General features: G+C 45.3%; 1 protein-coding gene across 1 annotated transcript; it reads right to left on the reverse strand.

The window, feature by feature from the left end:
- Nucleotides 1-143: 143 nt before the first annotated feature.
- On the reverse strand, nucleotides 144-17430 carry usp11 (ubiquitin specific peptidase 11). The gene is made up of 21 exons (XM_030732822.1): nucleotides 17287-17430; nucleotides 14049-14158; nucleotides 13813-13943; nucleotides 12609-12726; nucleotides 11238-11383; nucleotides 10988-11049; nucleotides 9744-9843; nucleotides 7883-8056; nucleotides 6777-6935; nucleotides 6413-6637; nucleotides 6207-6290; nucleotides 5671-5765; nucleotides 5394-5597; nucleotides 5189-5292; nucleotides 4424-4933; nucleotides 3791-3861; nucleotides 3161-3273; nucleotides 2552-2701; nucleotides 2361-2476; nucleotides 2183-2271; nucleotides 144-1944 (listed from the first exon to the last, which is right to left on the reverse strand). Exons 1-21 carry the CDS (start codon nucleotides 17394-17396, stop codon nucleotides 1753-1755), a joined length of 3063 nt encoding a protein of 1020 aa, XP_030588682.1. The 5' UTR covers nucleotides 17397-17430; the 3' UTR covers nucleotides 144-1752.
- Nucleotides 17431-17486: the final 56 nt, after the last annotated feature.

The following is a 17486-nucleotide window of genomic DNA, read 5'->3' on the forward strand; positions in this document are numbered from 1 at the left end:
AAAAAAAAAAAGCACTGATTTTAAATGAATTTTAAAAATGGTGCAGGAACCCTGATGGGTGTGTTTCTGAGCGTAGACGTGTCCTTCCCGTCTTAAAGCTAAAATACTGACAGAAACCCAAAGCACAACAAACAGTGTCTGATAATAATCATGGTTTTTATTCATATCAAAAGATTGGAAGTACAATAAAATATTCATCTGATATTTGACAGGGAAGACCAAAGAAAAAAATCACCCCAAGCCTCCCTGCTGCTCCACCCAGGAATGATCATATTAATCTCATGTTACTTACAATACAAAAATACTGTACACAGCGCTGGTTTTAAAAATCAGTGAGGAGCTCGCCCTGCGCCCACGTGCACACCATCCTGTCTGCTTTCAGCCTGAATTAAATACGAAAAATAAGCTTCTCAATGTCCCGCCCCACCTGTAGTCATGTGACAGCTGCAGTTATTCCATTAAAACAATAAATACCAGAAAGAAAACAACTAAAATATACAGAGAAAAATTCGTTTCTCATCCCTGACAGATTTGTTCATCCTCTGATTACCCATAATCCCCCTCAGTGAACAATCTTGGTGTGCTCATTCAAAAAGAAGAAATAAGTTTACTGGTTAATAATTTTGCCAGCAGAAGACGTTAAATTATGCTTTATAGATTAGTATTTGATAGTTTTTATTCCTCTCAGAATGAAGTGAAACTGTAGTTCAGAGCTGGATTTTTAATTAAAGGCAGATCACTGGATTTGATATCTGCTTCAGGATGAATGGGGGGGGGTAGTTTTTACAGGATCTGATAATAAAAAATCACTAAATTAACATCTCAAAGTCAGATTAATTATTCTGCTTCCTTTGTTCTGTAATCACGGCATGAGATGGAAACACTTCCAACATGCTGCTTCGGGAAAAGGTGGAAAATTTATTTAAAAGCTTTTTTTTCCAGCCAGCAGCTGTTTGTGCAGGACGTCACAAAACACTCAAAGGTCCCAGAAACACTTCAGCAAAGTTTGCCTCAGTTTACTGAAACTTTATATAAATAATTTTATTACTACCACACGCGGCCGCTACAAGCGGCAGACGTTCAGCCTTTATTTGCTCAGCCTGAATAATTGCACTAAACACTCAGTTTGAATATTTATAACGCAACGATGTGAATGAATTCAGCCGCTCGCACAGTTTCTGCTCAGCTCGTCGGTCGGCTGACTTTGACAGAGCTGATGCTGATTGGCTGACTGCTCTAGAGAAATTACTCAGGGTGAGCGCTTCAAATGTAAATTATTTTAATTTGTATAACAGCTTTTTAGAAATTTTTGAATGTGGTAACTAAATAAAAATAAAGTCTGTAAATGTGGCAGAGTTACAAACACTCATAACTTATAACTGAACAGTCGGAGGATTAAAAACTTTCCGTTTCCTCCCTGAAGAGGGAAGTTTCTGTATTCAGCTCCTCCCTCCAGCAAACGGCCCCTTCAGTGTCTGTGCACCAAACTACCTGAGTATCAACAGTTCACCTCAGCGAGCGAACAGCAAACGGTAGAGGAGGAGAAAAGGAGCCGGGAGCTCCAGCCTGTCAGTGTGCTTTTTTGCTGCTTTTGGTAACTCGGAATGAAAAAGAGTCATTAAAGGAAGTTCAAGTGTTGTCACCAAAAAAAAAAAATTTGAAAAAATAAATAAAATTGGAAATCTAAAAAAAAAAAAAAAAAACCCACAAAAATGCTGCTCTGATGAGGAAACCAATTACCAAAAATCCAACTCATTCTGTATCCATGGTGATGTAGGAGGTGGTGGCGGCAGCGCCCGAGCCCGCATCGTCCTCGTTGTCTTTGCAGGAAGTGATGTCGTTGGCTGTCTGGCTTGAGGAGGCGGGGCTTGTGTTGGGGGCGGGCAGCGTGGGTTTTCTGATCTTGTCTTGTCGTTGGTAGAACAAAACGTAGGCAGCGTTGGTCTGCAGAGGCCATCGGACAACGATGAGAAAATGGTGATGAAAATATATGAAGAACGTTAAATAAAAACCCTGTAAACAATGCTCCATCCTCCTAATTGTTTTTCCTCAAATATCAAAGATTTTAAACCTGTAGACCAGTTTGATTTTTATCATATTTGTGTGTGTGTGTGTGTGTGTGTGTGTGTGTGTGTGTGTGTGTGTGTGTGTGTGTGTGTGTGCACAAGCATGTGTTACTGACCACGATCTGGTCCTCTCTGGCGTAGGTCACCTTGCTGTCGTCAAAGTAATACCACTGACCGTTATCCTTATTCTTCGCGTAGGTGGTGTCTGCAGAGACACGTGATGGTTAAAGCAAAAAAGTAAAAGTCATGTGACAAAAGGAAACACGACCGCGACATGAACCAAACGCGCCTTACAATGTCCGTCTCTGAGTCCTCCATAGTGATTGGACACAGCGATGAGGTCATAGCGGCTCGGAGGCTCCTCACTGGAGAGAGTCTTCCTCAGGAGGAAGCCGGAGAAGTCGAGGTCTCTGTAACACAAACTCATGTCAGAGTTCAGTGTGTGACCCTGCTGTCAGAGTGTGTGTGTGTGTGTGTGTGTGTACCTGAGGGGGAACTCCACAATACTGTCAAGCTTCTCTCTGGTGAACTTGGTGTAGGAGAACCTCTTGAGGTGGATGATGAGAACCTCTGGCAGGGACCAGAGATCCAGCTTCTTCGTGGCCAGCTGGTGCTTCTTACACACCGGACAGTACCTGAAACAAACACACACACCTCCCATTAGGGCAAACTCTGGAGTGGATGTGTGTGTTTCCAATAAGGCTGTGTTACAGGAAGCTTTGCAGTGTGTAAACTTTTCATGATTCAATCCAAGATGACGAGACCATGAATCAAAGAATGCCCGAGCTAAGATCCTGTGGGACTTCCAGATACAGACGGACAAACTGGTGACGGGTAACCAACCGGACATCGTAGAGGTGGACAAGCAGAGGACAGATAGAGCTAAACAATCATCTTAATGATTTATTAAAGAAAGGACTCACAACAGGTTAACAGGGGCCTAAAACAGAATTGTTGATGCAGAACCACAAAGAGAACCACAAATGTTTCGTGTTGGTTAGCGTCTTAAACCGGTAAAAACCTCAGAGGCTACAAACAGTCTAATCAAATCGAGCTTGTTCCTGTTCCAGTCAGGCTGTGTGTGTGTGTGTTACCATGGGTTCTCCTCCTCCAGCGTTTCCACGGTGGTGAACAGCTCGATGCACTCCTGCAGCTGAACGGTCATCTGCTGCTGAGGGACCTCCATGCTGGCATGTTTCACGTACTTCTACAGAGCAGGAGGAGCGACAGGCGTGGATGTCAGAGGGAAACTATCGTTTGTGGCTGTATTTGTCCTGTTCCTGCAGTTTCTCTGTCATTCAGGTTGCCACACAGAATCGCTCTATTTACACCTGAGAGGTTACACTTCACTGTCACATTATGACTTTGCCCAAGTTCTCGAACCCCCGCAGTCTTCGGTTCCCCTCTGTTAAACTGTTACTGGAACCCTGTTATTGCACCTTGGACGTTCACAGAACCTCAAACTTTCCGTGCTGTGAACACAGGCCAGATAATTCCCTACAATATCAGCTTTTGTTGGCTGATGCATAAGAACAAATATACCAAAATCTTAATGTTCTTAATGAAACCAAAGGATGTGATGTTGTGTGTTTTTGTGACAGACTGAATGGATTATTGATTTAAACATTATCAGTTACTGTATGAGCTTCAGAACATGCCCTGTGAGCACATTACATACAGTCTATGCTGCGTGGAGCGTAAATGACTTAAATGTTGGCGCTGACCTCGGCCTCGTTCTCGTTGTAGAATTTCTTCTTCATGTCGGGGTCCCAGTCGATGGCCACGTAGGGCTGAGCTGCAGAGAGCACATACAGAAGACACCTGAACTACACTGATGGAGCCACACAACGGCTTATATTACGATGCACTACAACAAGATGTGTTCTGAGTGGACCTATTCTGCTTGAGAGAAGCTCCATCTGTTTGCTGTTCCAACCTACAGTTTGGGAGGGGTAGCCAATCAGAAGAAAGTTTACTTAAAGGCAGAACGATGGGGCAGCTAACAGGACTAGTGAAGTACAAAGAAGGCTTAGATTGTACTGAGAATCACACAAACCTGCACTGAAATTATTCTGATCTTTGGTTCTCTTTTCCCAGAAGAAAGGAACCAGAAAGATTTCCTGCCTATTGTTTTCTGAACATGTTTGAAGAGTTTATGATCACGAGTTTATTTACAGCAGGGCAGGTTGTTAAAGGCCCTGGAAAAAGTTTTACCAACTGTCTGCTGAGACGTCTGTCCCTCATCACCTTCGGACTCACAGCCTGACTGTGGTCACCGACTCCCGTCATGGTTCTGATGAGGAACAGAAATCAGAGCAGAGACCTGCTGTTGTGTTTACTTGTGCGTTTACACTCACAGCTGAAGGACACGGCACTTCCTCCCTCTCCCATCCCCCTCTCGGTCGTCCCGTTGGAGTTGACCGCCTGAATGCTGAACAGACATTTCCTCCTCACGTGACACGCCCTCCTCTTAGCCGGATGCTCATTGGCTGACGGGCTGGGAGAGCACGCCTCCTCCTGCTTGTCTTCTTCATTTTCTTCTTCTGCCGTCTCGCAGGGCTGCTGCGCCGGCAGTTCTGAGGCGCCATCGGCTTCTGCGGGGCCGTCCGAGTGCTCGCAGGGCTCCATGTCGTCGGTGCTGTTGGTGTCTGCGCTGCAGACGGGCTCAGTCTGGCTCACTGAACCGTTACTGGCCTCTGCATCCCCATGGTCCAGCAAGGGCTGAGCGTGGTTCAGATCAGCCTGCGGCCCAGTTGTGGCGTTGCCATCTGATTGGCTGTTGGGGGATGCGTCACCACAGGAGGGTTCTGTCTGGGGGGGTTCTGTCTGGGGGGGTCCAGCACTCTCCACGTCCTCCTGCTCTTCCTCTGAGAAACGGCACAGAAACCATCAGCAGACCTCACTCAGCAGGCGAGAACTCAAGATGTGTAAAAGCCACACAACTAAGCAAAGATTTCCCTTTAAGTGCTTTTTCTAAATTATTTGCTTTAGAAAAAATAAAACAAAAAAAATTTTGTTTAATAAACTTTGCAAAAGCCAAATATATTTATGACAACAAACGAGGAGGAGGCGGCAAATCCTCACATCTTAGAACCTTAAACCAGAAAAAATCCAATTCATACCATCACTGATGCCATTGGTCTGAGTCTTGTATAGTTCCTCTTCATCATCATCTTCCTCCTCTTCCTCCAACTCCTCGGAGGGATCAGGCAGTCTGACGTAGCGCCTGCACACAGAGCAGAGTCGCCCGAGTAAAACTCAAGATAAAAAAACACTGAGAAAGTCTGCTTCGATTCCTGGATGTGTGGGCGAGTGCGCTCTGCTCACGCCAGTCTCTGCAGGAACAGGTTGTAGAGCGCCTCCTGGCTGCAGCTGCTGCGCGGCACGTTGAGCAGCAGCGGGTGTCCGAACAGCGACGTGCCGTACGAGCTGCCGCCTGAGCCGTAGTCTCTGTAGTGCGAGCGCTCCCTCAGGTAGAGCGCCAGCAGCACCTGCTCCTCCGGCTGCTCCTCCAGCACGCTCAGCTGGTACCTGAACACAAGCTCAGCAGGTGAGTCAGACATTTTCTGTTTGGTGGAAAGTTAATTATTTTTTATTTTCTTACACAAAGATGTCGTCTCGGTCGAGTATGCAGCTCAGAGATTCATCCATGTTGTAGATCTTATAGAAACGATGATTGAAGACATCAGCCACCACCATCTGAAACACAGGATGGTCTGATTTTTTTCTTTTTCCTCCAGCCTGCTGTAGTCTTCCCAGATACTCGTCACTGGACGGCTAAATTCTGTGTTTCAGATTCTTCTGGGAACATTTTTTGTTGCTCGTGCGACAAATGGACGTCCAACAATCGAGGCCGACAGTGCAAAGTTAGCATGACCCAAGCAAACGCTGATTAAAAATTAACTGTAAGCATCAATATTTCAGCTTCAGTCAGATTTCAGCGTTTCTGAAATGAGGATGAAACAATTTTACTGAGTTTAAGCGACTCAACGTGTCCAGCTGAAACTCAGAGAACACTACAGCCCGAGTGGGGGGGGAGTTCCTGGGGGAGTCTGCATGTTTTCCCTGTGCCTGCGTTGGTTTCTATTCTGTGTGATTCAATCATGAATCATGCTAACAGCTCATTACATGCACACTGACCTCTGTGGGCGGTACGCTGGTCATGTCTGACAGCGCAGAGCAGAGGTCGGACACTTTTCCCGCTTTAGGAACCAGGACACGATGCTACACACACACACACACACACACACACACACGAAAACATTTGATATTTAATTTTACACACACATTTATGGGATTATTTTGTCCCAGATTATCTGCAGAGAGGAGAACTAAAAAACAGTTACCTGGACGGGTTTGGCGTACGGGTCCAGAGAGACGAAGAACACCTCCATGACACGCTCCCTGCTGACAGGAAGTGGGACGCTCAAGTAGCAGAAGGGGTCAAAGGTCACAGAGACCTTGTGGCACTCGGGACAGACCAGCGTGGACTTGAAGAGGCCATGGAACGTGTCGACGATGACAGAGTCATTCCGCCGAAGGTGATTACGCCACGCCTCCTCAGCCACTTCCTGTGGAGTTAAACATGAGCTCAATCAAAAGTTGCTAAAACCAACAAAGCTTCACTTTGAATTTTAGAAAGTTATTAAAAGGCTAAAATGTTAGATATTTAATATCAGTCATCGCTCGGGTGCATCCAGAGCAGCTCACCTGGTCTGGTCGGCCGTCGGCGTCCCGCAGTTCGATATACTCTTTGTTTTTGACCCTGTTCAGGTCTTCGTGCAGCCCGTCCAGCAGGAAGGACAGCAGCTCCTGACTGTCGTGCTGCTGGTAACCCAGAAACTGAGACGCAAAATGGCCCACCTTCGTCTGCACACAAACAGGAAGCAGGAAACGCGTCACTTCAGTTTCTATCAGCCCGAAGCTTCTGTCCTATCCATCAGACTCCGCCCACTGACCCTGTAATATCTCACTGTTTGTCTTCCTGAAAATCTGTGCAGTTATCAGGAAGTTAAATCAATCAATGACAGCAAGATTACAGTGGCAGGGGTGTGGGGAGGGGAGGGTCAGGCCTCACTCAAATATGATTGGCCCTCCTCGTAGCCTCTCGCTAATGCCTTTGGGCTACAGCACTGTTAATTGTACAATGCCCCAGACCACTGCATGTAACTTAGTACATTTACTCAAGTACAGTTTTAATGTACTTATTGAAGTATTTCTATGTTTGCAGCTTTCTGCACCAGGAAATTATGGATGCAAATATTCATCATCATCATTCATCATCCCCACATTATTATTGGGGATGAAATATATTATTTATAATAAGTACCAAGTAGGAAAGAAGCTAACTGAACTCCTGGCTAACATAGCAGCTCGGTGAGTGAGGTTACAGAAGGGAGCCACCTTTACCATGGATGACAGGAAGAAGAGGCTGGAAATGACCAAGCTGACCCAACGTTGCAATACGGCACAACATCGAGAAGTTGCAAAATGGGTGAAAATGAGGTGGAAGACAAAGGAACACTCCTCTGGTAGAGGACGCTTGAGAGGAATTTTCCTTTTATTGTAAGAAGAAAACACTACAACTATCTAATATAGATGTTGATTTAATTTTTGCATTGAATTTTAATTAGTTTTATGTTTATGTTAGATTAAGTGGGTATCAGCTGCACTATGAGCCACAAGCTCAGGCTCCACAGCCCTACTTCTGGACTATGAGCAGCAGCCTTGAGCTTTAATATATGTTAGTGTGTTTTTTTTGGTTTCCTGCCACAGGTGAGTGTAACGAGACACCTGTCAGTTTAACACGTGGCTACCTTAAAAACGCGCGGCACCACAGAGTAATGCCTCCCAGACCACATCTGCTTGACGACGTCAGCGTAGGCCTCGGCGATCTCTCCCTTCATCCCCAGAGGGTTGGTGAAGTTCAGCTCATCCACGTAAGCGTTCCGCAGGAAGTACTCCGTCAGGGGGGGAGTGTTACTCAGACACTGCAGAGAGACAAGAGAGAAAGCTGTCAGAACTTTTCTGAATGTTTACGGGAGCAGCCGGTGAGTTAAAGATTTCTGGAACGGCTTCAAATAAGGGACCATAAGTTAACCAGGTAATAACTCTCTGTTTGTGAGGGGCGGCCAATCAGAAAACAGTTTGCTTAAAGGGGAGGTGCTAAAAGAGATCGCTTAAAGAAAAAGGATGAACTGAGGGGTTGCACCAGGAATTCATTTTATTAAGCTGAACTGTGAATCGTGCAAAACTGCTTCAGTTTGGGGAGATAGGTGAACTGTGGCCATGCTGCCCCTCTTCTGGAGGCGCTGCCGTTAAAAAGACTGAAACAATAGTGAAAACATATAGGGATGGGGGGGGGGGGGGGGGGGGGGGGGCGTATGAAAAATGCCTGATTTAATGTGTTTAATGCCTCTGATGGATGAAGTGATGTTTTTAAGCTGAATCTTAAATGCGTTCAGTGAAGCAGCTGTGTAGAAATCTGAGGAGCAACACTGACACCAAACAGGTGTTAATTATGCAACGAGCAGGTTTCCTGACACGCTGTAACACTGAAAACCTGCTAAAGTCCCATTAGAGAACTTCAAGGACGCAGAAACGTCAGAAACCTCCTGCTCCTCATTAGAGACGTTTATTTTCTGATGAACCAGCGATTCCTGAAGAATTATTATTTGAAAAGTGACATCTGGAGAAGCCAACCTGAGCTCTACAAAGCACAGCAATGAGTCAGTCAAACATACATGATGCTGCCAAAAGGATTCGCTCGTCTGCCTTCACACACATGAACTTGAGTAATGTCCATTCTTAATCCAGAGGGTTTAATATGATGTGGGCCCACCCTCTGCAGCTGTAACAGCTTCAGCTCTTCTGGGAAGTCTTTCCACAGGTTTAGGAGTGTTTAAGGGAATTTCTGACCATTCTTCCAGAAGCACATCTGTGAGGTCAGACACTGATGTTGGAGAGAAGGCCTGGCTCACAGTCTCCACTCTAATCCATCCCAAAGGTGTTCTATCAGGCTGAGGTCAGGACTCTGTGCAGGACAGTCAAGTTCTTCCACACCAAACTGGCTCATCCATGTCTTTATGGAGCTGCTTTGTGCACTGGTGTGCAGTCATGTTGGAACAGGAAGGGGCCATCCCTCTTGGAGTGTTCCCGAGCCCGTGATTTCAGACAGACTCAGGCCTGTTTTCACTGCTGCCCGAAGATCACAAACATCAAATAATGATTGGAGCCTCGAAGTCTCTCCAGAATCTCTTGATGATATTATGTATTGTAGATGCTGCTGCTCCATCCCAACTTTTCTGTGACCTGCTGCTGCTGTTGCCACCAAATTCAAAATCATCTGATATTTTTCATGAAATAGTAAAAACGTCTTAGTTTAAACCTTTGACATATTTTCTGTGTTCTGCTGAGAATAAAATATGGTTCATGGGATTTCCAAATCATTGTGTTCTGTTTTTAAATTTATGCCACGTTCCTCCATTTTCAGGGTTTGTATTTCTACTGTATGTTTCCAATATGTGCTATTCATATTTAATGTCCTGTAATAAATCAGGACGTGCAGCCCGATTTAGTACACCAACATTAATTATCACCTGTGCCAGGCACAATCTGACACTGCTCTGTCTGTATGATCCATGCCTTCGTTACCAAAGTAAAGAAATCGGTTTAAACCTGTAAAGCGGAGTTCATGAAGCAGGTGTTTCCCAGGTTGGTGAGGCCGCAGACCCCCGGCTGCCCTCTGTACGAGTCCTGCTCCTCCACAGAGTTCCTCCTGCAATCAAGAATGCACAATATTTACAACATGTGAGCCGCGTCACAGAAAGAAGAGGAAAAAACAAAAGCCAGCTAATCAAAGATGCGGGAAAGCCGTCCATTTCCTGCCTGATTCAAACACCCTCAGACCCTCAGGCCTTTGACTGAGCTTAAAGAGAAAAAAATTTCTAACAGCTGAACAATAAAGTCTAAAGTTAGAACTTTCATACTCATCTACTTTGCAGTCTTTCATTTCAGAATCATCACCGTTTCATTCATTTTAGCAAAACTCAGTTTCTGTTTACAGCCGCTGGTGTGTGATCGTGCCGTTTAAATCCCAAACGTCTGAAATCTCAGACACACACTCAGGTTTGTGACCAGCAGCGATTTTAGTCCTCATCAACATGTAATATTTTTATCTGCAAGGTGGGAAGGTTCCACTTTCAACACTTCTGTGTTGGACTGAGGCTCAGGTCACATAACTCATCCCAATAAGCAGCTAACACTGCAGACCTGCTGCAGCACCTGAGCTCTTCACAGTTTTTGGTCATTTTTTACTCCAAATGATGCAAATTAACTGCATTTAGATGTTTTGTATTTGATGTCCTTTGATCAGAGTGAATCTTTGTTCTCATATAATTAGAAACTATTGGATTTCATTAGAAAAGATGGATCCCCCTCAATGATTTTTATATTAAATGCCATCACTTCATCATTTTATCCAACATGCAATCATAACCAGCAGATTCTCATCAGTTCATCCTCTATTCAAGGAAACATTTCCTCCAAAGAGAGCGACAGATGACTTGGATGTAGAGCAGACAACATCACCACAAACCATCAGAGCAACGTCTCCAAACAGGAAGAGGCGACCTCGAAGGGGAAACGAAAGGAAAGCAGGAACGAGAAAAAACAACGAGATCACGAGAGAGAAAAAAACTGAGCAGACGAAGGCAAGAGACAAAGAAACAGGCGGAGCACGGACACACACACACACACAGAGCACAAAGACACACGCCTACACACGCCTACACACACACACACACACACACACAGAGCACAAAGACACACACAGAGCACAAAGACACACACGCCTACACACACACAAAGCACACACACACACACACAGCAGGAACCAGCAATAAGAGGGTGTGGGCTCTTACGTTATCTGAGGCCTGGAGCTCGGCCAGGTGCCGTCGGCATTCCTCGTCTCCATGATCACCGTCTGACACATGCACACACACACACGCACACACACACAGACACACACGCACAGACAGAGGCATGTTGCAGCTCATCTCTGAGGTGGACGGATTGTTGTTTTAACACAGAGGTGGTGCTATGAGGAAGTTGGAAACACCACACATGCGGTGACAGTAAGATTGTGGCGTTGGCGTGAAAGTGGGTCCTCACCATCCCTGAGCTCAAGCAGGCGTCCAACACGCTCATGTGGACGTTCCTGAGACGCTCGCAGCTGCTGTCCGAACTCTTCATCCACAGACGGCACTCTGAGCCCGGCGATACCGAGAAGGCCTCACACATCGCCCCCTGGATCGAATCTGCGCGCACACACACACACACACAGTGTTTGACTCAGGTTTGGAAAACAGCGGCCCTTGAGCCACATATTGCGCCCCGACATACGTTTCCTGTTAACACAGACTCTTATAAACGCCGCAGTAAGCAGGAGGCTCACGTGACGGGACGCTGCCTTCTTCACTGCACTGAAACCTACGGGAGAATCACGGTGCATGAAGTCAAACTTGGCTGAGTCTACAAATGCAGTTTTTATGTCTCAGGGACCATTAAAATTCATTTAAATAATGCTTCAAAATAACCGCCCAAAACCTCAAGATGACTGCTGAAAGAGGAATCTGCCCTCAGCTGCAGTCATATTAGCACCAGTTTTATGAATCCATTTGAGCCTTTTCTGTATTTTTTTCATAATTCTTTAAACAAAAAAATGAAACCAACCTTTTAATAAAGTCCAGATTCCCTCCACATGAGGCTCACATGTATTTATTTCATTTATTCTGCTGAGTTATTATTAGTTTGTGGAAATCCACTTAAATAAAAACAAGTTTTTTTTTTGTCACATTTTTTCTGAAGTCTGAATAACTGTGATTTAATATACATTAATTATACTCACTGCTTTAGATAATCAGTGATTGCTGACTGTGATCCTCACAGCTGTGAAATGTGCTTTAAAACTGAATCTGACTGACTGACTTTCCAGCAGGTGAACCTGCACAGGTGAGAAGCTGAGCAGAAGCTGTGGATGAAGCAGCAGCGCTCTGCTTCTGTGGCCTCTGACTCGATGGAGGAGCGGCCGAGTCGTTTCGAAACAGGTTCGGTCGCCTCACCGACTGTTATTTACTCGCTCATTTCTGAATTGCCACTCTGCCCACCGCCTTTGTTTGTGTTTCTGTTGCGTCACATTGTGTGAGGCCGCTCCTGTGCAGGCGGTCTGGATAACATGGATACAAACATGCACCAACGTCCTGCTTTAACTTCTGGAGATTCAGCTCACAGATTTTGCTGAAAAATTAATCGGATTATGAAGAAATTTCTGTCTCGCTTTGTTGCTTTTAGGAAAACTGATCACACTGCAGCAAAAGTACACAAAAACCAACAACATGAACCCACTAAAGCAGCGTGAGCGGCTCAGACTGATTTAACGCCCCCACCGAAGAGCCAGCAGTCCCTGTTCACGTTACAGGACAGCGTGAAATAACACACACGCACACGTTTTTGACAGGAGGCGGACGGAGTGATGACACTCACGTATGCTGTCGGCTCGGCTGAACTTTGCAGTGATGACGTTCTCCATGTTGCTGTGGAGGCAGAGGAAGATCTCAACGGGATAAACCTCCACCTTCAGAGTGCTGGGTAGGTCCACCACCTGAGAGACACACACACGTACACACAGTTGTGGTTCCATCACTTCAGAGGACACTACAGTGACCTATCTGAGCCGTAACCATTACTAACACTGCCTCCTACCCTTTGATCTGACATTAAACTGATTCTTCACACTAAAAGTTAATGAGTTACAGCGCAGGGACTTTTTCCTTTTGTCAGACACAGCTCATCACGACGTCATCAAAGTTCAGTGGCTCCGCCCATAAATCCAAACCACATGATTTCAGTTTGGCTGATCTCCCCTCGAGGTCGTCTCCTCCTGCAGCTCTGGAAATCCTGCCGTCACAGCTCGAACCTCAAACACACGATCCTTCAACGTGAACTTGAAGGATGACCGAGACTGTGATGAAAAATCTCAGATGAATGTTTGCGTTGGGGCCGACGGTAGTGATTTTCAAATGTTTGCGTGTGCGTTCATTTATGGGGAAGTGAAACAAAAACGATGTGCAGGAAACATGAGCCTGTCACCAGACAGCTGTGTGCAGGTTTGTGAGAGCTTTTCATAGTAAAACTGTTTTTATTTTCCCTCTAATGTGTGATTTATTTTCCTGGCCCTGTTCAGGCTTTGTGCCGCTGCTTTAACTGTGTTTACTTTTCCTTTGGATCTTTGATTGTGATCGACTTTATTGCATACTGCATACTCCTGAGAACATCTGAGAACAGAGGAGCATGAGGAACGAATTCAAGGTGCAAAAAAAAGAAAAAAAAAAAAAAAAAAAAAAAGAAAAAGTGACGATCGCACCTCAGGCGGCGCTCCAGGTCGCTCTCACCAACAGCTGATCCTCAGTGAAAGAGCTGGTTTGAAAGGATGCTCGGCTCAGAGGAACAGACACAAAAAGCAAAGGGCCCGAACGGGACGTCCAGGAAGAGATCTAAAAACGGCAGCCAGACCTGCACGAGGAGACGAGCTTCACGGGGAGATCAGCCAAACTGAGATCAGCTACGGTTCTTGATTTTTATGTGTGGAAAACTTTTCGATCAGACTTTATTCCCACACCCAGCAAAAACTCTCCCCTCCCATTCTGGACCCCAAACACGCTGCCACGGGGGCACGCGGTGATGTTACCTTGCGCTCCAGCGGCGGCTGATCGTCCACCATGCCGTACCAGGCCAGCAGCTTGTGCCACACCTCAGTCGGCACCAACACAAAGTCCTCGTTCTCCACCAGACGGTCCTTCAGGTGGTACGAGTCCAGGTCTGAAAGCAGCACACAACAATCCACTGAATCCGGAAGCTGCAGGAAGTGAATCTTTGAAAAAATGTCGTGTTGGCTCTCGCTGAAGCAGCGGAGCGCTAACTGACCCTCGAACAGCTCCGTGTTGTCGATCTGACCGGGAAAAGACGTCGAGTTCTGGTCTCCGGTCTCCACGAACTCCTTCCATTGTTCAAACCAGCGGCGATCCACCACGTACCTGCAACACACACACACACACTATTATGCTGCTCTCTGAGGACACACTCATAAAATACCAGAAAGAGCTAATAGATCACCTGAACCTCAGGCTTGTGACTTTACCTTAGAATAAAAAACAGTTTAACTTCTGATCAGGTGAGAAACAGAAATTATTTGTTTCCAGTAATGATTATTAAATTCATTATTCATCTTCTTCATTTTTCAATTAAGCCACAAATGTCTGGTATAGAAAAGAGAAAAAAATGGCCAATAAAAAAAAAGCAAACTGACGTCATCAAAATATCCAGTTTGGCAATAAAAGACACCAAAATCTGCACAACCTAGAAAATTATAAGCTTTCATTAAATATTAATAGGCTAATTGTTTTTGTCACAAATAGATTACAAAGTGCCAATATTACATGCTGAGAAACAGCAAACATGGGACTTTTTGCTAAAATAAATACATAAACCAAATTATGGTGATCGTGTCGGTGATTAATCGGTTGGTGAATGGTTTTAACAGGAAAATACAACAGAGTGTAAAACATTCATTACTTCATAATCTCACATTAACAATCTGGTTTCATTATTCTGTGATCAAAGCTGCAGGAGTTTGGAAAAAAGTGGAGACTTTCTGACAGCAGGGAAAAAAACGTTCCCGCTGGAGCCACAGCACGAGAGCAGGAAGCATCGCAGATTTTCACTTTAAAAGCCCTTCACTGTGATTTTTGAACCCGCTCTGCTTTTGAGGCCTCGTTATTCTTTTATTGCTGTTTGACAGAAACACGCTTTGCCTCCATCTCACTAACGATCACCATGCCTTCTAACACCTCATAAAAGAAAAAACTTTTTTGCTTGGATAAACATTTTTGTGTTTTCCTCAGTGGACGAAAGCCCAAAACCAAAACAGCAAACTGGGACAAGCAGTAAAAACCAACCCTGGATGACCTCACCACAAACCTGTAATGGGATCACGTGGCAGTGGCTGCTGACCTGCTTTGCAATTCATTTTAATATTGAACAGGAAGTAAATCCCAGTGACGTTTGATAACCTGCAGCAGATGAAAGCTGCAGACCGTGGTTAAGAGCAGAGACCCTGAAGAAGTTTGTGAAGCATGGGGGGAGCTGAGGAAGAGGTTTTAGTCGCCTTTTGATTTTTTTTTTTTTTCCAAACATGCCACACGTCAGATTAAATGCAGTCATTTCCGATCCACAGTTCAGTTAATCAGCAGCTCGCTGCAGCTGTAAACACACCTGAGTTTCCCTTTAAAGGTACTTTCTGTAATCAATACCAGCAGAATTGACCTTTCACCAGCAGGGGGCAGCAGTTTACCTGGGTGTGTTGTGACGTCTCAATAACAAAGAGCTCAGAATGAAAACGTCTTTATTATTATCTATTAAGTCGGTTATTAAAGCATTATTTTAGTGACAGGTTTCTATGAATGTTTCTCGTGTTTTTATCCCGTCTTGTTTTCTCATTATTTGTCTGATTTCTGATTTTCTTGGTTCTATTTTCAGCGTTTTTTCAACTATTTTTTTTTGGAAGGATCATTTTTTAAAATTCTGTTAAATAATCTTTTACTTAATTAAGAAAAGTGTTACATGAATATTAATTGGAGCCGACGTATTTCCTGATGAGACTTTTCCCAGGTGATCATTTGAAACAGGAATTAGAGCTTTTCCGGGTTTGATGAAGGCTGCACTCACACACACACACACACACTCCTTCACATCCCGACTTTTAAACTGTTTTAAGTCACAGAAATTTGCAATAAATACCTTTAATTCATTAATAAAACACATTTAACACTGCCGAGCAAACACTTTTACTTTTTGATCAGTTAAGTTCACTTTGCTAGTAATTAGGGATGTACAGATACATCAGCAAATAGTGGATACACTGGACAGAAAAAATGTGTTCAGTGTATCCTCTGTCTCTCCTCTGCACGTGTCCAAACCATCTCAGCCTGAGCTGTCCCTCTGATGGACTCATTTCTGATCCAGTCCATCCTGCTCACTCCCAGTGAAGATCTGAGCATCTTCAGCTCTGCTTGCTGTCTTTTTGTTACTGGGGATTTATGCTTCAGATGCTTCAGCGGGAATCCCACGCAGTACCCTACGTCATAACCTGACCTGTACGTCCCTGGAAATGTAAACACGCATCGCATTGACGCATTTCATTTGTTTCTATTGGACTGACATCACATGTAAAACACAGACAACCACAAGGCAATTAACATACAATGTACCACACACAAGCATGAAACGACCTCAGCGCTACCGTCTCCATCACAATAGGTCTCACTGCATCCTCTATCCCCGCTTTCACTCGCTGCTTCTTCTATCACACATCATCCCTGACACACTATTCTTCACACAGTCTCATTCACACACACGTCTTCTGTCTTCTTCTGTTGACTTTCATCCCTCCACCTCTCCAGGCTCTCCTCCACCTGCTCCCACTACAGATCACAGCCTCCTGCCTGACCCCATCTGTGTGTATTCCTCCACCCTCCCCTTCAGCCACTTAATCTAAGTGCAAAATAATAAGTTTCTATACAAGGACACAAATCACTATGAGACCGGACAGATTTGATTTAAGAAACACAAATAAATAATAAATAAATAAATAAAGAGATCGTCCCCGATTAAAACATTTCTGTCACTTTTTTCTTTTTGTAGTCGTAAAACTGTATTTTACACTTTCAGCCAAGTACCAGTTAAACGGCTTTCACGGGAAAATGAAACTGAAAATATCCGCAGCTCCGGCCCAGCTCCGCGCTTTACCTCCTGAATGAGCAGGGGGTCGCCCTGAGGGGTGAAACCGGTTCAGAAGGTAAATAAAAACACTGCTCGGGGGCTTCGAGGCGACCCTGAACGCCTCAGCTGCCCGTTACCGTTAGCAGCGCAGGCTAACGATCCCACCAACGTCTACCCGCTTAGCGCAAGCTAATGCGGCTAACGCGCAGCACGGAGCCGTTTAACCACCCCAGAAAGGCTCCGACAGCGGCACCGAGGTGGCCTCACTCCGCCGTTAAACCGGTTAATCACCGTTAAGCAGCGTTAGCCGTGCGAAGCTAACAGTGTCACCGTGTGTGTGTGTTTGGAGGGGGAGGGGGGAGCGGGGCGGCGGGCGAACTCTCACCAGCTGTCCCCAGCGCGGAGCTCACACTCCCGCAGCAGAGACTCGATCTCCCGTCGCTGGGTCTCCAGGCCCGGCGGCTCCGCGGCGGAGCAGCGGCTGTTGGCCGTCATCACGCCGATCAATCACTCATAAATGTCGGAGGTGTCGGAAATATTAAAGAGAGGCAGGAAACGAGAAGCAGAAGTCCGCCGCTACATTGA

Source organism: Archocentrus centrarchus, chromosome 7, assembly GCF_007364275.1.
Source record: "Archocentrus centrarchus isolate MPI-CPG fArcCen1 chromosome 7, fArcCen1, whole genome shotgun sequence".
In the NCBI taxonomy this organism is placed as follows: domain Eukaryota; kingdom Metazoa; phylum Chordata; class Actinopteri; order Cichliformes; family Cichlidae; genus Archocentrus; species Archocentrus centrarchus.